The 22,589-nt window shown below is 39.8% G+C and overlaps 2 protein-coding genes across 2 annotated transcripts; one reads left to right on the top strand and one right to left on the bottom strand.

The window, feature by feature from the left end:
• Nucleotides 1–2,938: 2,938 nt before the first annotated feature.
• Nucleotides 2,939–7,519, bottom strand: LOC139130286 (uncharacterized). The gene is made up of 5 exons (XM_070696039.1): nt 7,449–7,519; nt 6,902–7,288; nt 5,343–5,630; nt 4,672–5,064; nt 2,939–3,923 (listed from the first exon to the last, which is right to left on the bottom strand). The coding sequence occupies exons 2-5, from the start codon at nt 7,281–7,283 to the stop codon at nt 3,127–3,129; spliced, it is 1,860 nt and encodes a 619-aa protein (XP_070552140.1). The 5' UTR covers nt 7,284–7,288; nt 7,449–7,519; the 3' UTR covers nt 2,939–3,126.
• Nucleotides 7,520–18,319: 10,800 nt separating this feature from the next.
• Nucleotides 18,320–22,150, top strand: LOC139129435 (uncharacterized). Its single transcript, XM_070695067.1, has 2 exons — nt 18,320–18,498; nt 19,939–22,150. Exon 2 carries the CDS (start codon nt 19,946–19,948, stop codon nt 21,383–21,385), a length of 1,440 nt encoding a protein of 479 aa, XP_070551168.1. The 5' UTR covers nt 18,320–18,498; nt 19,939–19,945; the 3' UTR covers nt 21,386–22,150.
• The last annotated feature ends 439 nt before the right edge of the window (nt 22,151–22,589 follow it).

Below are 22,589 nucleotides of genomic sequence, written 5' to 3'. Positions count from 1 at the left end.
GGATCGTAATGCTTTCAGTGACTGAAGCTGACACACCAAGATGTAGATTGTAGCACAACCTTAGATCTTTATTCGAGATGGCAACCGTAACACGCCAGGTCTCCCATTCTGATCGTGCATCTGTCCCTTGTGTACATGCTGTCACAAAGTTATATACGTTTTTAATCTTACATAACAACAAAATTATCATCATTATACAACGGTTACCACGTGGAAATTTTCCAACCTGTCTTTGTTTCCTAAGAATAAACAAGATCACTGCATGGAATATCCCGATTTCGACTTATGATATCGTTGACATTGGATGGTTGTACTTGTTCTAGACTCACAAACATTTCAAACTTCTTCAGCCGTTTCTGTAGACAACCTCTCTCTCGCCCAGTGTGTCTTCGAGACATGACGTTAGCACCAACACTAATAATGTCACACTGCCTACCTCGGACGTCTGATGTCCGCTGAGGTATATCTGCGATGCGCCGTCACATATCACCATATATTCGATCGCGCTACTGGTCAGTGATCTATCAGCCGGGTCTGCCATCTCTCGTACACGCCCCTCATTGACACCACCACCAGATCTAAGAATCATATATTCGTCCTGCTTCAGTATACCCGGATTCTCACACCAATTTGACACGTTCGTAGTTAGGGGAATTACGAGTTGAGGTACCAGTCTGGATCGTAATGCTTTCAGTAACTGAAGCTGACACACCAAGATGTAGATTGTAGCACAACTTTGAACTTTATTACGAGATGACAAACGTAACGTTCAGCGTCTTAGGTCTCACTCTGAATGTATCTGGTGTAAATTCATTACAAAGTGAAAGACATTTCTAAACTTACATAACTACAAAATTATCATCTTCATACAATGGTCACCACGTGGAAATTTCCCGCGTGTATTTGATTGTTTCTTAAGATTAAACGAGATTACACCATAGAATACCCTGTTCTTGATTGTTCTCATTCAACGTTTATAAATAATTAATTAAAAGTATGACGCTATCTCCTATCTCCTTATAGTACGATCTTGAACCAACCTTCACACACCTTGGCCACGTGAAGAACGCTTCGAGATAAAATGTCTACACTTTCCCAACTTTGGCGATACAATATGACAGAAAGCAACAGTCAGAAAAATAACTTAATATATCGAAAGGTCCTTCGCAGGATAATCTTTTGGCGTTATAAGGTTATTCTGTAATGGAACTGTATTGTTCAAACATGAGCATGTTTCACAATTCTTCATCCATATTGAAGCCGAAATATCTGTTTGTCTCTCGTTATGTCCTTTTCACTACATAACCTGTGTTGCCGGCTGTTTTAACGGTTGATAACTTCAGCTAGGGAATTAACTCGCTGAGAGGTAACACAGGATGCTACTACACAGAGACGTCGTAAGTTGAAGTGGATGATGTTTATTGCAAACGCTGTCAGCTTGACCGACCAGAAAGTCATGCTCTTACATCAGAAAGTCATGCCGAGGCCAGGGGAAGCCTAGACCGACAAAAGTCTAAGCCTCCCCACAAAGTCTTGAATCTAAAGTCTAGAGTCCAATCTGATATACTCCGAAAATCGGAAACTCTGCAAATCTGAAGATCTAAAATCTACCTATACACATGAAACTTCACATTAAATAGACATTTTTAAGGGAGTAACCTGAACATGTAAAATACATCACAGGAGTTTACGTGCATTTGTTGAAAAGTATGACAAGTACAGTGATTGGATAAGAAATGAAATCACAATTACTTGATTGGAAGAATGTTTTAAAGATATACATAATTATTCTGCTGAGTTGGCATCCCAACCAACGCCTCTTAATATTTATAATGTTCTTTTGACAAATGCCGACTTCTAAATATAAAAGTTACTAACGTTGCATGGTCAAGATTTGTGGAGCCAGAATTTGATTATGTATGTATGAGCTATTGTTTTATACCAAAGTCAATTAAGTGATGACCAAAATGACGTAACCATATCGGTGTCACACTTCATTGTTTTAGCTTAATGTCCATCGAGTACCAGTATCAATGTCAATGTCAGTAAACATCTTTTGTTCGTATTTGACTGACCGGTAGTGGCATTGTATGTTAATTAACACATCGGTACTTAAGTTAATAAAAGAACTACCGGTAATGATACTTCTGTAAGCAAAAGAAAAGACCCTCCACGTTGTACCGTGTGAAATTGTCTATCCCAATGAACGTTCGTTAAGAGTTCAACAAAATTGTACATATTTCCTGTAATACTTTTACTTTAAAATTACAATCGTAACACCTGAAACATGTGAATGTGAATGATTTCTTTAAGAGTAAAAGATTTACTAATATTCATATTGATAATCATTGTATTCATCGCATCAAGAACGATCAACTTATATCCCTGGGCTTGGACTGGAAACCAAGTTCACAAATTAATAAGTGGAAAATTTCAACACGCCTAAGCACTTACAGCAGGCTCCCTTGTATACAGTCTTAATATACTAACAGGCTAGTCATTTCAAATAACATTGAAACATGATTTAATCACTTTAAGCAGCAGCAGGATGTTCGAGGGACAATGTTGAATTACATAGAAATCGTTACATATTAGAATGTGCTTCTAAAATTCTTCGAGAATAAAACTATCCAGTCATGCAAACTCAAACTTGTAAAACACAAACAATGCAATAAATAGCATTTTTTCTCTGATTTGGTAATGTTGGGATGCTGGTCTGTGTATAATAATAAAAACCGTAATCGGTAACACGAGAATGAAAATACTAGCACCACTCAAGAATATGAAAATTACATTCTCTTAGTCAAAAGTTAATTTCAAACATATGCATAAAAGTACACAATTTCAACCAACGATTTCATCTTTCACTTGGAAGATCTGATGTCCTAAAGCTATGAAATCATTTTTTTATTATGAAATACATAACACATTCAATTTATTTGTTGAAGAGTTGTTCTACAAAAACTTACCAATCACTGATCATTGAACTGAACCTCTAGAGGGAGCAAAATGTACAAACGATTCAATTAAGTCCCGTACTATGCTATGCTAGATAAATAGTCGTGTGTTCATTCTGTGATGTACAAATTCATGTTTTCACTTGCCTTAATGGCAAGAAGAGGTTATTTAAATAACCTTCAGACACAACTCGTTGGAATCACTAGAATCAACGTAAACAATTCTACCATCTGCAAATACTGCTAATTTTTCAGGGATGCCCTCAACTTTAACATATTTTAAATGCTCACCCTGTGCACTGAAGACCGCCACTGAGGAATAATTTGCTACGTAAACATTCTCTCCCATCGCATCGACACTGAGCCCCATTGGCTCAGTCAGTTCCTCCTCTCCAAATGTGTACAATATCTTAAGATCATCGTCTAAAACATAGACACATCCATCACTACTGCCTGACACTAAGAGTTGGTTTTTACTATTCATCGTCGGAGACCAGGGCGAAGTAAGCTCCCTAGTCGCTATCTTTTGGCCAGATTTGTTGTATTTCATCACATGTCCATTATAATCTGCTACGAAAATATCATTGCCTTGACCAAGGCATATCTCAGGCGAACTCACTTCTCCTAAGTCTATAGTTTGTTCGAATTTTCCCAGAGCATCGCACACTACAATGCATTGGTTGCCGTCGTCTGCAATGTAGTACACACCCTGATCATCTATTGCTACTCCTGTTGGCCTGAACGTTTCCGGTAAGCAGTGAAATGTTATAATTGATAGAACTTGAGCAGTGTCCGGTGCTATGGTCTTCACGCTGCCAGGCTGGTCAACGGGTCCTTCATCGGGTCCTTTGTCACAAACAACTACCTCTCCATTCTTATTTATAACCAATGCCCATGGTCTACAGACTTCTCCTGGACCATTACCATATCGCGATATCTTCCGGACAGTATTTTGAATTGGAATCCCTATAATAAGAAATTGGGTCAAAGGTAACACAAAAACTGAAGGCAAAAATGACTTGTGTACGTCTCATTTTGTCATGCTACAGTAAAGTATTATCTTTAATTGATAATCAATAAGGAAAATTAAAGATCACAATAAAGAAAGCAGAGGCCAGAAAATTACGACAAGCAAATTTCTTGTTTACCATTTAAAACTGAGGCTGCGTTCTATGTTTTAGCTCTAGAGATATTGAATTTCAACTTTTCTAAAAAAAGATTACATCAAAACTAATTGTTCTAAAAGTTAGACATCAATGACCTAGGCATGAGTACATGCACTCTTTCCTTTTCTGCTATAGGTTTGTTTTTGTTGCTTACGTTTGGGTAGATATATCATTCGCTCTGACTGGATATAGTGCATTTTAATTGCTAGGTACTCATATTGAAACTCACTTCAAAATATGAAGGAATTCGACTTTTCATTTCAAAAGTCACAAATTTGATATAAAGAAGCATTAATACCGGTCAAAACATTGCAAACAAAGAGATTGTCCGATGAGCCTGAACACCTGATAATCATGTAAAGTATACTTTTCCCAACACATTGCATTCAAGAGAAACTGAAAGAGCCATCTTCAATTCGTGATGTAATTTTTCTCCATGAAACGCATGTAAGTTTCTTCAGAGTAGTCCTGTTTCAAATTGTATTGAAAGTGTACCTTCATTAATATCTACTAATGAATCTATGGCAAGGGGTCAGAGTGCAACTTACCCTTGTCAATCCTTCTTTTTTCAATGTATAGCTCTTTCATTTCTTCAGCGATATCGGCGTCTTGTACAATAGCCTCAACATCAGCCAATAGCTTCTCGTTTTTAATCGTTGCCTCGGGCCGATTTGTCTCCAGCTCTCGCATGTCTGTCTTTACTTGAATAAACTCACTAAAAAGAGGGTTGAATTCTCGTTCGGTTACTTTCTTTCCTTCGACCAGAGATGATCTCAATATATCCCTTCCGCGTCCACGTTCTCTATGCATTGCCCTCGCCACTCTGCCATCATGAGTTTGTTTGGCAATCTCAGACTTGAGACCTTCATTCAATTCGGTGATCTGGTCTTCAGTCAGTTGATGTAAGTCGGAGTCGTGCAGTCGTAATATGCCAGAAGACCCTGAGAAGAAAATAAAATAAAAAGGTTCACATAATACTTTTCAAATGTTTAACAGGCTTACTTGACACTTCACTCGCCTGTTAATGTACCATCACAAGTGGTTGAAAGTATCAAGCCAGCCTGAATCTTGAGTATAGTGATATTTGACTGGGAGCAATTGTGCCCAAGTAAAAAAAGATGTATGTCATATATCCATATGTGAGATTGGAAAATTGTAATCGCATTTATTCAATTAAAATAGTCAACCTGAAAGAAATATTATAAGTTATATTTGGCACCTCTTTGAATATGCTCCCCATGGACAATTTCTTCCACCCAAGATGCTTGCAGAGACCGCTTATGCACTAACTGTCTCTTCTCTTCCTTTTCTTTCAAAAGTTGGTCAAGCATATTTATCTGGTTCTCCGTCACTTTACCGCCCTCCTTCTCGAACGACTTCAGGAGGTATCTGGCTCTATTCACTCTTCTGGCTGAACCGTCAATCTTCTCTTGCGAGGTTTCTGACTCATGGCTTTCTCCCATAGATTGAATATCCCGTTCCTGTTGACCATCATTCACGGGTTCCCCTTTAATGAAAGAAAACGTTCAAAAAGATGTGAATGGTAGAAACATTACAGCATGAAAGTAAGGTACTCCAAACAGGCACACAAACATACTTGCATTCTCGACAAAAAACAGATTTACCCGACGGAGTTAGAATGATTACAAAACAGAAATGATAAATGAAAAAATGGTATGGGTGGAAAATACTTTTTACCCAGTTGATAAAGGTAATATTTGGAGGGGCGACAGGAAAGGGCGATTTAGAGACAGTTGAAACTGCTGGTTTTTCCCGAACAGTTACCTCTAAGAGGGGCGGCAATTTCGAATTGTTGTATATTTGAAATAATATACAGTATGTCTGTCAAATTAGATCATTGAAGTTACTAGCTTTATTGTTATGTTAGGTTATTGAGTTTAAAAACACTTCCGAGTTATATATGATCTCCGAAATCAAAAGCTTTGATTTTACCAAACCGTTACCACTACGAGTTCCGGCAATTTCCAATTCTTGTATATTTTGAAATAATGTACAATCTGTTTGTCATTCTCCGTTCGTTAATGTCCTATGATTAGTATTTTATTATGAAGGGTACTAGCTTTAGAGTTTCCTTAGGTGAAATACGGGCAAGAAAAGGTTAAAAAGCATTTTCGAATTTAATATAACCCAAAGTGAGGTAATTTGATTTTCAGTCGTGTTACTTTGAAGTGTTGACGCGTCTTTTAAAAAGCAGCGACAACATCCGTCTTCTGAGTTGACGTCGTCTCCGTATAACATGGCCGCAGACTAAGCAAAGATTTACGCAACAGAACAACAATTTTGAACACCTGTTCAGCTCATTTATGGAGCGGTAATATACAGAATTACTAGTGATGTGTTCCTGTAAACAAAGATGTAGTTATATTTTAGAGGGCTAAATTCAAAACGCTTATATACCATCCGATCCCAGTGAATGCTCTCTACAAAAGGCCTAGGTGTGAAAATAAATCAGAAAAGACTGCAGAATTTTGTATCATATTATCCTTCCGTATAGTAAGGAAGACGCGTAGCAAGCTGGAAACTAAGCTAGCTGGTTCTTTGATCTTATGCCCTATTCGGATGGATGAATAACATAGAATATTGAGATATCACGTGCATCCCAGACGTAAACACTTGCCGTTTCAAGGCCCAAACATGACCATCAAACAGACGCATTGCAAGTAGTTGTTGCCTGCCCTCTATAGACACGGTAATATTATAAGGTATATGTTTTCCGTGTAAGAATGCAGACACCTTATGTTAAAAATAACTGCTCACCATACATCTGGATTAGCTCCTTCCTGCACATCAAATACTCCTCATAGTCGATTGTTACATCAATCGCTAGGTAATACGCCCCAATTTTATCCAGGAGTTTATCAGATAGGAATTCATCTTCCATCAGATCCTGTATTTTCCCATTCTCATATTTCCTCATTAGGCATTCCAGTGCATCTAGCGATTGGCACGCCATTGTATAGGAAATACTTTCATGACCAATATCCTTCACTTTCATGCCATCACGCTGCCCATCAAGCATCTGACCAACTTCCTCAGTCTTCTCCTTGACTTCCTGACTTTCATAGAAACCTCTCTCAACCTCCTCAACCGTTCTTCCACTCTCTGGAACAACTTCACTCACTTGTACCTTCACTTTCATTACACCTGCAAAGGTAAGATAGAAATTACATAATAGTTATGTGAGTAGTATTCACGTTGAGGCGCCTTTTCACGATACAACAACGATAATCATACATTAAATATAGATTTGGTCAGAAATTCATAATCAAGAGTAACGAATGTGAAATTTCAAGTGTACCGGTACCTGGATCTCGTCCCTGCCATTTCCTTTTCTTGAGCTTTTGCTAGACTCCTTCGTCATTCCTTCGTTTTCTTATCGTCTTCATTATCTGTAAAATAACAATTAACGGTCAACTTTCCTTCACATTCCTGTATATTTTCCCGAGATATGATGCATTATGCCCTCAACGACAGAAGCTCAAAATATATATATATATAGTGACAGATTGAACGATATTGAAATGAAATGCGATGAACAGATACAAGTATTACATAAAAAATGCCACTGGATGTTAAAGTAACAGAAAATCATCAGCATAGCACCTAAATGTACAATAAAAACACAAACAGCTGCAGAAAGTTTATTTGATATTTCACTCTTTTAGCCCACATCAATGCCTAAGGAAACAATTAAACTCCCCAGTAATCAATCACCAAGATTTTTCATGATTGTGAAAGGGAAACAAGGAGAATTGTAAATACCTTGTTGCTTTTCCCCGGTGACTTCTGTCTTTGTAAGATAAGTCCGTGTATGACATCCGCGTCTTCTTTAACCACTTCAAAGAAAGTGTCGTTGATGTTTTCCAACTCCTGCCTAACTTGATTCCGCACATCATTCCTAATGTCCTTGGCCTTTTTCAGGGCGACCTTGTAGTTGCATAGGTATCTCATGATACCTTCTCTTAGCGGTTCAGCCTCACTCATGTCGACAACGAGCCAAATTTCATGACGACGAAGATGTCGCTGAATTAGCTCGTGGCTCTGAGATCTCCAGGGAATAATTATTGGTACAGCAGCACACATGGATGCAAGCGTTAAATTGACGTAATGGTCAGAAGATGGTGGAACAAGAACGAGATGGCACTGACAAAGCTCGTCTTTAAGACGTTTGTCTGAAGGCATTCGAGCAAGTACGACATCTAATTTGGAGTGTAGATTTAAACGGTCCAGAAGGTCGGATTCACATCGCTTTGGAACTCCGAGAATTTTCCATGTTGGCGGTGATCTTCTGTGATTATAAAATAAGTCTGCAACAGAATTCATAGCCTTTACTATAACACTGTCGCTTTTAAGGTTGCCAAGTTCGTGCTCTTGGAACAGGGACAAGATTTGGAAGTTTTCATCTTCGTCGAGAGGTTCTGGAGAAGGAAGCTTGAAGTTCTCTTCATCCACCATTGGTGATAATCTGTCGTGTTTTATTTTTTTGTCCGCTGAGCGATACAGCTTTTTGTATTTCCTAAAGACACTGCCTCCGACAGAAAAGACAGAGTTGGCATCCTGGCCTTCTTTCAACAACTCTTCTCGACGAAACTCAAGCTCCGAATGAACACAATCCGCAATAACAGGGGTTATAAGATCACTGTCGTACAGGTTTATCAAGTAGAATGCTGCTCTGGGGAAGACGTCTCGTTCGATTTCGAAGGCAGCCTCGGATGTTACCATTCCAATTCCAAAAACGAATCTGACATTGGCCAAATCTTTCAAATCAGAAAAGTAATTTTTGTGGCGATAAAGCCAATCAGCATCAGGTGTTTCACCTCTGACCTTGAATTTTCGAATTGGTGATGGGGGTATGAGCTCGACTCCATATTCTCTGGCTTCCTTGATTTCTTCTTCCGTAGCTCGTAATGTGGTACAGTAAACTGACATTCCAAATTCACGTAGTAAGCGTGATAACAGATGAACTGAATCGGTCACCCCGCCTTTAATTGAACTCCCCCAGCTATAGCTAACAATCAAGGCCTTGTTTCCCATATTCTTCCTATGCGAAATAGTAACAATTGACAGTGATTAATGTTGTGAATTACCTTTAACGTCAAAAACAAAACTTAGTTTGTCATTAGCAAGTAGTTACTCTAAAGCACATTGTGCATGTAAGGTTAGAATAAAGTGTAATCAATATGTTCTGCTATCTGAACGTATCACGAGCATTATCCATGAAAAATTACGCCGTACAATACTAGTATATTTATGCTAACACAGATTTACATAATGCTCACAATGCTGTAGTCAATCCAGTGAATGCCATTGCAACCAGCACCTTTTGTTAACGCACTATGCACAGGTAGGCACAATTTTGCTGAAGTGCATGGGTAGGTGGGTAGGTAGGCAGACAGGCAGGTAGGTAGGTGGATGGGTAGATTGGTGGGTGGGTGGGTAGTCGGGTTGGTACGTAGGTAGTACGATAGTCAGTATGGAAAGATTTGACTTTGAGTAAGGGCACCCCTTTTAAATTTTCCCATTAGGTCATTACAATGAATCATAACTTTTGCTGATGTTGGTTCTGGCATGGTGAGTAACTTTTAGTGATCAAAGACTGCTTGCGCATTATAAGACTCGGGGAGACAAAATTTATTGATAAAATCTGCTGTAAGCTATAGGTTACCCATAATTGATAGCAACATGGGGGAGTTATGACGGGTAGTATGGTTTAATGAAGGGCGACCACATCAAGATGCTATTGATATGGTGGTTTTTACGTTTACGGAATATCTTAACGAAAATTGCTGAGACTTCGAAATGTTTCATATTTTAAATTTGTTGAAATGTATACAATTTAGCGAAACAAAACATGATTCGATAGTGATACCCTGATAGCCTTAGAATAAATATGCTTTTTTGAGTATAGAATACATATGAGTATTTTGTAGTATAATATTTTTCGAATTCAAAACAGGCTGAATAGATCGAATTTTACTGTGGCGGATATCAAACAATTGTGCACATCGAATGAATGCAAGCTTGAAGGTATATATGAATGTTAGTGTGACATAAAGAACTTTGTAATGTGTCATCTATATGGACATTTCAGTATGCACATTGGAGTATATTTCTTTTTCAAGCGACTTAATCAAAGTAATCGACTTTTACGTGAGATTTAACAAGAAGACAATGAATTTTGTTTCCAGGAAAGAAAAAAACTTGAGCAATAATTCTTTCAAACAACATGGGTGCGACGATGTCCCCAAATTGCTTAGGAATCAGTGACGTATGATATAACAAAGTATAAATTTATTACAGCTTTACAAATTACCTATTCTTTAACCTACACTGATATTTGAAGAGTGCATGGTGGAGAATCCGGCCATGATAATATCAATGTGGGACACAGAAATATAATGTTCTACTGTTTTTTTATGGAGGGGTGAGCTCGCTAAAGTTGTCTTCTACTCGTTCTTTAAAGATTGAATCATGCCATCCTCTCCATTTCTGATATCATTATCCCAAGTTTTGTAGCTATAGATAAAGTAAGAGTTCGGACTGCAAGGCCATGTCCCGTCGTAGTTGCCATCGTGAGCTCTAAATCATTATATTAAATCGTTGGACAAAAGTAATAAAGTAACCCGATGCTTTCCCGCTTTTTTATGCATGATTTGACTCTATCTTCCATTGTCACTATTTAGCTTCTGTCAATATAAATAAAATTTATGTATTGAGCATGATATTTTTGGAATATTAATTTAATTTACTCTGCAAAAAAGCTGTTCACATCTTTGCAGTTGCTCGTAAATAACGATGTGCATAACCTTTTATATTGAGAACATGATATTGTCATTCCAATCAGTTTGGTTGACCGGTCCCCGTGATCTGTCATGTCGGATAGACAAAGCCTCACGAATCATGTTGGGTAGGACACCTATTGCAAAGTGTTGAAAACAGTAAAGGTTCTCAAACGTATATACATAGTTTGTCGTTTATAGCACACAATTAGGTATTACGATTTTAGCCTGAGTGTAAACAACTCGTATTGAACCAGGTTTCACTATTGTCCTTGGATCACAAACATGCATGACGTGATGCACGAGTGATTACATTCAAACATTCGGTTGTGTACTTTTGTTGGCGGTTCAACAAACGGTGGGGCTGACCATTATTCATTTATTTTAGCATACGTTGTGATTTGCACACTTACTTCAACTTGGCCTCTTTTTCAGCCTCAGGTGGGGTGGTGCATTTAGACTCAAATGTATTTCTACTGCCGGTACTGCTAGCTGTTTCTCTACGATGGTCTTCATCAGGCGTGACTTCATCGTCGACAACGTCGGGCAGGTGACCGGTGGCAAATGCAGACGGGGGCATGGCACGAACGTCTGCAATGGCGGCGTCCGTCTCAGCAGCCATTCGCTGACGATCACTATCATTGTATTCATCGTCACTGACATCGCTGTCAATGTCAGCATCCGTAGTTTCCCTCGGACTACGATCTGATGTACTCAACATGGCGGCGATAAACTTTGATAAAATGACCGAGCAGTACAAGGTAAAAGTGATGCGCTCTCGATTGTATGAAGTGAGACGTGTAAGTCAGTGCAAGTTGCACCGGGGGCTGGGGTGGCAGCTACGTGTGACTCGAGAACTCGATTTATACCTCACTTTTATCTACTTTCTTTACGGCGATCTTCGACACAGGGAACAAAGCATTGGCTCAAAATGCGGTAAGTTTATAAGAGCACGGTCAGTAAACATCAAAACAGAGATTTCAAAGCGGTTCATATTCAGGAATACGAGCAGCACACCCCCGCCAAAAAATTGCCGGACGAACTCATCGGGTCATACAATAGAGTGCTTTCATGTCGTCTTCGCCATGCATTCATTCATGGGGACACAAAAGACTATCCAGTACTTAACAAGAACCACAGTCGAAATAAGGTCAAGCAGTATTCAATACTTCGAAAAGCGGAATCCTTTCCACCTTTCTGTTTTAACTGGCCCTGTTTGCATCGTGCCCTTAGCTACTTTATTTTCTTTTGCAACTCTTAAGACGTAACAATGAACGCAAAAGTTGGAAAAGGCTAGGGCGTAGACCCGCTTAGGTGTCAGAATGTTATGTGACGGCGAGCTCCATCTAAAGGAGAGAACTAGAAAGTGTTATGATCAAGCATTAAATAATATCTTGAGACAATTTGATAAATCAAACACGACAAATTTTTAAAAAAAGTAAACAAATATAAATAAAGGCGCTGTGTTTAAAACACCGGTCGGGCAATAAATCCTCACCTGTTGTACACATTTGTCGCAGCCTACAATTCCCACACTGATTGCGATAAGCCTGCGGACTCGGGAAAATCTAGATTACCGAAAACCTCATACCCAATTGGTCTGTACAAAGATGTTAGATGATTGAACGGCAACGAAAAAGTAATGCCCATAACCATAACCATGGAAACCTGCATGGGGCTGAAGCCAAAACTTACCACTTGTTCAGAATAAGACTTACCTTGCCAGCAGTAGACCTCGATACAAAGCTGTTCTTTCAATATTGTGTCAAGTAAAATGACACTGTCACTTTTGATTATATTTTCAACATGTCTTTCTCGAAAAATAATTATTTTATAGGTCTTCGCCCTTGGTCGCGCTGACACACAAAGCAGAGGCAATGGAAAACACTGCCGTGTGATTTTCAACGAACCAATTCTAGTTCAGACTGATGGTCAGAAGTTGCAACGATAGCGTTAAATATCACGCTATGGTCGAGGATGAAAATAAAGGCCGAGGGTCACACACCGGATACAAGCATGCGCACTCACTGTGTTTACGATCGTTGCATCAATAAACAGACTTAATAGGTGTGCACTGACAGAAAAAGAGGGCAAGCAAATGAAAAGGCGACATACGCAACCATGCTGAGGGCGCATACCTCTGTTTCGATCTCACTGTACTGTTTATCGACTGCGTACATATCGCTCAGCAGCAAGACTATTGTGATGCAGGCTGTAACAAGTTTCACACTGCGCATGCGCTTGTCAACATGATTTTTCGAAGTAGTACAAACCTAAGTTAAAAACATACATTACATTCAAGAAACATTATGGTCTGGAAAATTACTTTACAGGTAATTTGTCACGTTGTAAAAGATCACTTTTAGCGCAATTCAGACTAGGTATTCTTCCTTTAAAAATTGAAACAGGTAGATTTTTAAATATAGATAGGGAGGAAAGAATATGCGATTTCTGTAAAGACGCAGTTGAAGATGAGATACATTTTCTTTTTCATTGTGGATTGTATCGTGAACTTCGAGAGTCTTTGTTTTCAAAAGCAAGGGAAATATCCCCACATTTTGATATAAAGGGCGACGAAGAAAATCTAGAATTTTTAATGAAAGTCATGCCTGCAGACCTAGCAAACTTTGTAAGTAATGCTTTTTGTAAGAGAAACGAATTTATGTATAATGTTTAAGCATGTTTACGCTTATTTATTCATAACTTAAAGAACTGTATTACTCCAGTGTCTTGTAAGCCCTAGGGGCTGGGTGTGGCATTATATAAGTCCACACATGACACTTTAATAAATAAAGATAACATAACAAGTACAACGTGATTGGTTTAATAGACATAATAGAATAACTGGAATCCGATTAACAATGCAGGTAATTAAACTGAAACCTCAAAAGTCATTCTATAGCTTCAAACTTGCGCTATTCGTTTTCTTTTAAGCTCGATTATATGGAATATTAATGCTAATGTTTTTTTTTCTTTCTGAAATGTAAATAATAGTACGGAGTTGTTGTTTTAGTCAGAGTTCCTCCACGTGGGTGCAGGGACTGTGTTTTAGTAAAAGTATTCTTGTAAAGACGCGAACTTTCATAGTCTTAAAAGTCCTTTCTGTCATTTGGAAACATGACCTTTGAGAGAGAAGGGGACAGACAGAAAAACAGACAGACAAAGGTGATATAGAAATCTTGCATCCTCCATTTGCACGAAAAATTCGTGGTAGGTGCGAAAACAATATAATCCTTGTGTACGGATGCGTTTCTTGCATAGGTCCTACTGCATAGCTGTGATAGTATTCTTTCTTCAGTCGACGTAAAAGGCTTTGATTGTTGCGATCGTAATTTCTAAACTTACACCATGATGGATTGGCAACGAGGGCATCCGTCGATAAGCTTGTACCGATTTACTATATTCAGTTCTGTGGGGTCACTCCTAAAACGTTCAATTTACTGACGCTGTACGTAATCCAATACTGCAGGCCATATATCACATCAGTCCTTTTGAATAACCGATACCGGCACTGCCATTGCAGAAGTAAACCTATGAAAGTTCAAACAGAGGTTGAATTTTTACATTTCGTACTAGTATCTTCCTTGTTTTAAAAGTAGATATATATTGTCCTTCAACTCACGAAATGGTTGGAAGGGATGCAGATTCATCGGGAATACAATAGCAGCGTGTAACTCTAAGGTACCCTCATCCGGGAATGGAAATCCACAGAACGGACAAAAATGATTGTGGGAATCTGACGATCCCTCGACGTCATCGGTCTGTAGATCACTTGAAGAAGCTGCACCAGCGGCTTCCCGATCGGGTTGATGTCGCGGTCGACTGCGGTGCCCTCAATGCCGTCGACTCCCCATGTCCCCGATGCCTTCTATCAGCTGCGTCATCTCGGCCTGATGAATTCGGCTGCAAGTCGGTTCGCCTGCCTCTCTCGACTCTGCGCTCCCTCTTTTCAACCATTGCCATGATGGACTTAGTCACGTGACTGTCAGGCAACGAACTCACGTCGCTGGGTTCTCTCTTACTGGATTGATTTTCTTTTCGACACACCGGGCATTTCAGCGACCGACGACCACTAGCCACGCAGCCCTTGAGACAGTCTTCACAGACTATGTGGCCACAGCTTGGCAATACCTTTGGTCTGACGTATCGTCCAAAACACACCGGACACTGCAGACACTGGTCATCGATTTCGAGGCAAATACTCGGCAAACCCCCGTCACCCATAGCAAGTGTATCTGTAATAAAGCAACGAGTGAGAGTTAGGTTTACGATGGTCTCGATTACCCAGACTGCTCTGGGTTCTCTTCCGGCCCGTGGGGGCAGCGCGCCCCCAGCCAGAAAAAGCCCCGCAGAGCAGCCTGGGTAACCGAGACTAGGCTTACATTACAAGAGACGGTGGCGAGACGGCCTAGGATTGTCGTTTGAAGTGAAATTCATTGTTTGTCGAACCTTTCGCCATCATAGTTAATCCCGACCCCCATGGTTTTCTATGACAAAATTGTGCCTCCACATAGCGAAATACGGATAGGACTAGGGTTAACGCCTTGTCTGTCTAATTTTACTAGTTTAGAAACAATAGATCAGGATTTATTGTCTCCAGTGGGTCCGGTTACGTTAGTGGTACCAACATTAATACATATGAAACAATAACATTTCCTCATATCTCTCGAACTACACAAGCATTTTAACTGGGAAGCGAGTTCAACCTATGGACTAATGACTCGATTAAACAAGATAAGGGCATTTTAAGTAAATTCTCAGTTGTATACAAAAATCATGCGGCATTGTTGTAATATTAATACCAAAGATCCTCGGAGCAGTGACCCCTTTGATGTTTCAAGCAAGAACGACAAACGCCATCGGAAACCTTTCGAACCGTGGCAAAGCCTTTGGCGCGTAGAGCTGAATTCCTCTCATCTTTTTCGCTCCTATTTGCGTGACCGTAGTGTTTCCTATACTAAAAATTGCCTATCTTCACTGTTACTGCGTCCAACAGAACAAAACAGCGACATATATCATTGTATTTAAATTTGATTAATGCAATAGATAATTTAACGTTACACTTTGGAAACCATCCAAACGCTACATGTTGCCAGGGTTGTTGATAAATGCCCGGGCGCATTATTAATTTTTATAGATACTAATCGCTCAGTTGGTGAGGTGAAAAGTTGTATGGCAAAAAAAGGTATATGTCTATTATAATAAGATTTAATTCACAAATAGCATTGAGGAACGCTTTTTGGATGATCATTGTAGTGTCTATTATCAATATTGACGATTCTGCTAATAAAGAAAACAAGACTACACATTTGGCCGCTGGCCCGATACCGATAGACCAGCGCCCTCAGATATCTAAGATATGTGACGTTGTTGAGACATATCAGCCCCCTTTCGGTTTTTTTCATTGAATACACCGGTCTTGCCTACTTAAATGTATAATTTGTGGATGCGAGCACCCACTTGTTTTCTTACACGAGAAAGGCATTATAAGGGTTGGACTTTGCAATCAATAGAATCGAAGCATACTTTAAATAGGGCGTGGGTCCGTTTGCATGTGTAGCGTTCAGTCAGTATTTATGGCATTCAGTTATTTGCGAAGTATGCCTATTGTTCAGCCGAGTCAGGCAATCCATCCTTGCTGGCTAGACAAAAAACACCGTCAACTGTGATACTAGCATTATTATTGAATGATAGCCCAACTAGAGCAATCTAATTGGTCATTTAGTTAAGTGCTATACTTGCCATATATATAGCAAAGCTCGAACACAAACTAGCCCTCATTCAGAGAAAATCCCTTTTCCGACGACTTCCCGCCAGAATTTAAATATATACTCTAATGTGATATACCTTTAGCTTATTTTTGTTTGATTCTGAGTCTTGACTAGCATATGTTAAGAGCACGGTCTGATATTTAAATAGGCCTACGTCACAGCATTAATATTTAAGGTTTTTGGAATTGTTTGGTCTGATTTTATCAGATATAGGCGATTAGCCCCGTTTTCTGATTCTATCGGTATCATTGGTGTTCGCTGTAGATTGGCAGAAGTGAAACTAAACACGTACTCGTGTCATATAAAGTAATCCCTTCTAAACTACAGCAAACCCTACATAGATACATTACCCGAGACTGAAAATAACCATTCCGGGGGAGAGAGGAAGACAAACTGACTGGCAATCGGTAACTCAAGGATATCAAAGATTTTCAGACTCCCCGTCATGTGATAACGAGCTCAAAATCTATATCAGTGCAGTAGGTTGTTTCCATCATATAGGGAAGTTCGAACACTCAATAATCGTGAACAAAATAGTACTCACCGTCAAATCGAGAAGTGGTAGAAATGCAAGGCGGATGCAGTTTAGCCGTTCTTGATATAGCGCATATGACCCCTGAACTACGTCATGAGTCATTTGTTATGCCGTCACTAACAGCTGTATTGTCATCCTGACACATAGAATGCTTATACCACTGACCTTTGAACAGACCGACAACAAATATATGTCGCGTTTCGCCACGTGTTGGCTATACGCGATATTTTTATCCGCAAACTTTTACATTCTGCGCAAATGTGTTGAATATGGATATGTGCAGACATGATAAAATGCATATTTTCTTGATTTTTCGTCAAATAATTATTCGCATTGCGTAAAGTAATACTAAAATTGGTTTAATCGAAATAGGAAAAAGATTCCCACTTTAAGATTTTGTTATTCTACAATAGGCTGTCAGAGATCGATGACGCAAAAATCAAAATAAACGATATTTTCCCCTACTTCATCTACTTTTCTTACATGTTGACAACGTTTGAGGGCGTTACGTTTTAAAAGAGGTGCCATGTTAATTAAAACAGTCCGTATTCCTTGGCCTGGAAAGAGGTACTGACAGTCGTCATGAAATATTAATTTTAGTTTTAGGATAATTTGGGTCTATTGATAGGTAAACTATAGGCGAATTTCTTGTTGTAATTTTTGAACTTAAAGATTCTAATTTAGCAAAATAGCCAGAGATCGTGTAAGACTAGAAAAGAAATTTTGTCTCTGCTTGAGCCTCCGTATGCAGATTGAACTAACATGCTCACACAGTACTTATACTCAACCTTGTTCTGGCTGAGTCTTGTCTGGTCCCCTGCCCCATCTCGCTTTTTTCGTGAGCAGCACAGCCAGCGGTATAAATGGGCAGGGGACTAGACTACCTATTTTCGTGAGCAGCGCGGCCAGCGGTATAAATGGGCAGGGGACTAGACTACCTATTTTCGTGAGCAGCGCAGCCAGCGGTAGAAATGGGACAAGAGACCAGATTGGACTGTACTGAGTCCAGTCATGTGACGCAGCGTGGAAGACTGACCTGTGACGTAGCCTTATCACCGACCTTGTAATTTGCATAAAGCGTAAAGTTTATGACGTCAACCTAGAAGTGGGAAACTACACTTGTGCGTATGAATCACAACTACTGTAGGAATATGTACACAAACGGGGAATTTATCGGCATACCATAGGCATTTCTAGTTTTCATTTTATCAAGTGGGGATAGACTCTTTTGACATAAAGCATCGCTGTAGCAAAACATACGACAAGCAGGTAAGAAAATATACATATATTGTCGTTTGATTTGGTGTGGACATGTTTTTGGTAGGCGTGTTTTAATCTCTGTTTTGACCAGGTTAAGCAGTAAATTAGAATACTTTGAAGGAGAAGTGACTGCAATACTTTGAAGGAGAAGTGACTGCAAGTTTTTCGTCCGCATGATCGGCTTTCCAATTTTTGAAGACTGGATGACAAATTCACCGGAGGAATATATCCGTGAGATATTTTCCTTGGAAACTCTACGTTGGTTTTAGTCTGGGAACAGTATTCTGTTATGTAAATGTATAATGGTGACCGCCTCTGGGGTAACCCACTTGGCCGACATTAACTGGACACATACCATAGATTTTGCAGTCTATTTATTGTGAATGTTATAGGACATTGAAAACGTTCGTGAGTCAATCCTTCCTCTTTTAAACGCGACAAGGCTAAGAAAATTGGCACCCTCGCATTCATATTTGTGACGTTGTACTAGCTCAGACGTTATGCTCTAGTCATACTAACATTCCTTTCCAAATAATGCTATCAATCTCCTAATGATCCTGTTCATGAACATTAAGGAGATCATTTTATGCCACCAAGTGAACAATACGGTAAAAACAGATTTAAAGAGCTGGCTACGTTTAGTTCGCTTTAAATCAAAATCGAAAGCGAAAGCACGGTATTGGGTTATAATGTCGACTGAGCCGAGAGAGCGCCCTCACTGGTAGATCAACATACTGATTAGCCTCAGACACTGGGTTGTTTGATGATTACCGTACGACCCTTATCAGTACAGAGGCCACAAAACAAGAACAGCGTTGACCTATAATGTACATATTAAAATCACCGACATGACAATGCATTGTTCGGTTGCTGGAAGGAACAGTCCTCAATCTCAATGCTGTGCGTCACCTATCGTTGGTTTGTCAAGCAAATAAATTATACGTGTAGGTATGGCCTGTACCAGGCACAATGTACTGCTCAACGCTCAAAAGATAGACACAATGTTTGGATGGATGAAATCAGAATGTTTCGCAAAGAACACATTATTTTATATATGTTAAAAATATGTAAGTTACTTACGAACAGTTGATTGAGTACTTATTTTAGAAAGTCACAAACGTCTGTGCATCGTCTGCAAAAAATCGTAGTGAAACGTATACAAGATGGCACAGTGGGCTTAAAGTCCAAATAGCGACTATGCCGGAATAATATTTTAGAAAATTGCAGGTTTTTTTCTCCTGATCACCCCCTCTCTGTCTGTCTGTCTGTCTGTCTGTCTGTCTCTGTCTCTGTCTGTCTGTCTGCTCTCTCTCTCTCTCTCTCTCTCTCTCTCTCTCTCTCTCTCAATCAATCAATCAATCAATCAAACACTGTCATTGTTTATCATGGTGTTCCATAATTCTTGATGCATCATCTCCTAGCATTTTTTTCAACATTTCTCTTTCGCAGGTGCAGCATGGGCGACGAGGGTTTACCGAGTATTTGCCGAGACATCGACGACCAATGTTTGCAGTGTCCGGTGTGTTTTGGACGATACGTCAGACCAAAGGTGCTGCCAAGCTGCGGTCATATTGTCTGCGAAGACTGTCTCGGGGGATGCCTGTCCGGTCGTTCTCTGAAGTGTCCACTTTGCCGCAAAGAAAACTTCCCCAACATGCAGGGAAACGATGTCAGTACCCTACCCGACAGCCACGTGACAAAATCTCTTCTTGATATGGTTGAAAAGAGGGAACGTCGTCAGGTTGGTACACCAAACACAACGAGAGAAAAACACACACAAATGCAAGGTCCTCGAGACGGTTCTAATCGCCGAATGGCTGGATATCAAACTCCGGATGATACGAGAAGCACGAGGTACAATGACACCGGCGGTTTTGCACCTGTAGATGTGGCAGAAGATCGGCGGCAAGGCGTCAACTCATTCTCTGATCAGCACACTTGTCCAATATGTGGGTTCTCATTCCCAGACTTGGACACCCTTGAAGTACACACCATGATGTGTGAACCTGACCCTTCCAACGCAACAACACCGAGCGTCAGTCAAGCTCAGATAAATGGTGGCGGGAGAAGGGCTGTGCCTACTACGCATCGGATTGCCTCTGCAGCGAATTCATCCCCTTACGATAGTGTTCCAAGTATCGACGAGTATGTATGCCCTCGATGTGAGCGACCTTTCCCCGATTTGAAAACGCTACAATCGCACGTTGACGAATGTATTCCGGATGACAAGGCATTCCCACAATCACCAAGGCGCTACAACAGACACTGGTCTCAAAGATTTTCAGGTCGTAGGGATCAACGGCCACGGTCAGCAGGACGTGGACCGAAACCATCGAGGCATTATGTACCATCAGCTATTCACAATAACCCAAACAGGGTCAATGGCGGTGGGAGATCATCAATGGAGAGAAGCGTCTACAGCGACAGAGAAGGTGATTCTCCGAGAACCAACCCTGTGGAGACATCATCATATGCAAGCGCCCGGGTTGGATCCCATGGTAGACACACAGATACTAAAACTACGACCACCAAGTCAGAGGATGCAGAATCTCAATTTACATGTGTACTGTGCAAGGCAACGTTTGATAACCCAATAGTTCTGGTAATGCATGCCGCGTCTTGCAAGGGTCAGCCGAGGGAACGTGGCTCTGGTAATGAAGAGGGAGCCACTGGAAAAACAGGATGGCAAGCAGTGGGCGAGATGTTGGTAGCTCTGGCCAATACAGAACCTACTGATGAAGACCCTGCTAGCGATACTGTACATGATGAAGAGACGCCAGATGACAACTCTGACAGCCTTCATATCTGTGAAAACTGCGGAAGAATATTTGCAGATGATTCCGTTCTCAGCAGCCACCAAGAAGAGTGCCATGGCCCAGAGTGTATCTTGATGTAAAAATAGGGTCAATGGCACTGCTCCCATGTTTGAACGCTTTTAATAGATGCATAGATAACTTTCGTGTGTACATGTACATTGAAATTCGCATCATAGAAACCAAGAGAAACCAGAGTGCTGCTTGATTATCATACATGGCAAATGAAACTATTGGCAGTTTTCTTAGTGCTATGAAATCCAAATTGAATGGAAAATGAAAAAAATAGAAAAAAAACACCTAAATTCAAGGTCATCCGTCTCTATGTTATTGATTGATGACAATGACATTCTAATTTATACCTTATTTGCATATTTAATGAAATTCTGTAACAAGGCCTGATTGTACAGCATTTGTCATTCTTAGATTTATTTATGGTAGAAGTTTGATGACTTGTAACTTATTTGCATATTTAATGAAATTCTTTAATCAGACTATATGTCAAATGTGAGTGTACTGAATTTGATCAGACTTCTAAGCTACAGCAGCTATACTCACTTGTCATGCTGGAAGTTGATGGGTATGTATGACGTACCATAATGGTCCATATTTCTGTAATAAGGCCATGAACAAAATAAAATGGGGTGGATTTGATCTTAATTCCAAAGTACATTTGACATACGTGCTTTTGCTTATGCGGGAAGTGTAGTGAGCGTGTTATGTCTACATTATACTTACATTTCGTCATGCTGGGAGTTTGATGAGTGAGACATATCATAATTGGTTTATTTGCATATGTATATACAACTCGGTCAAATATTAAATATGAATACTCTGAATATGAACAAGTACATTGATGAATGATCTGTGCAGACCTAAAACATTATAAGACCAAAAATATAAATTGTGCTGTTCCGATAACATGGTTTTAAAAAATAGGGTAGGCAGGTCGGCAGGAATGTTTTTTAATATTTTTATTTTTAAATATGCTTTTTTCAGGGGTTCAGGACGATCGAACACTAGCCACATTATTTCCAGAAAAATGTCTCATACATATACAAGGAAAAAAACCATAAAGACATCCTCCTTCAAGTAAAAATCAAATGCCAAGTAACGAACGCGTCACGTGATTTTACGGTGTTTTTTGTTGTTTTTTTTTTACTTCCGTGTGTACGTAGCTCTAAAAGGTTTAGGGTCAGCAGGTAAAAAAAGGGTAGCTCGGATTATCGGAACAGCACATTTTTTTGTTCGGCCTAAACATGAAAAGGCGCATCCACAAGTTTGTGT

This window comes from Ptychodera flava, chromosome 3 (assembly GCF_041260155.1).
Source record: "Ptychodera flava strain L36383 chromosome 3, AS_Pfla_20210202, whole genome shotgun sequence".
Lineage (NCBI taxonomy): Eukaryota > Metazoa > Hemichordata > Enteropneusta > Ptychoderidae > Ptychodera > Ptychodera flava.
Note: the sequence above shows the minus strand (reverse complement) of the source record. Positions and strands in the feature narration are given on the sequence as shown.

What these genes read in the sequence shown, in the direction of transcription:
- LOC139130286 (XM_070696039.1), bottom strand. Translation starts at nt 7,283, where the DNA reads ATGAAAGTGAAGGTACAAGTGAGTGAAGTTGTTCCAGAGAGTGGAAGA. An exon ending in TGGGGAGCATATTCAAAGAG is followed by an intron (nt 5,065 to 5,342) that starts GTGCCAAATATA and finishes TTTTCTTCTCAG; the next exon opens with GGTCTTCTGGCATATTACGA. An exon ending in AAAAAGAAGGATTGACAAGG is followed by an intron (nt 3,924 to 4,671) that starts GTAAGTTGCACT and finishes TTCTTATTATAG; the next exon opens with GGATTCCAATTCAAAATACT.
- LOC139129435 (XM_070695067.1), top strand. Translation starts at nt 19,946, where the DNA reads ATGGGCGACGAGGGTTTACCGAGTATTTGCCGAGACATCGACGACCAA.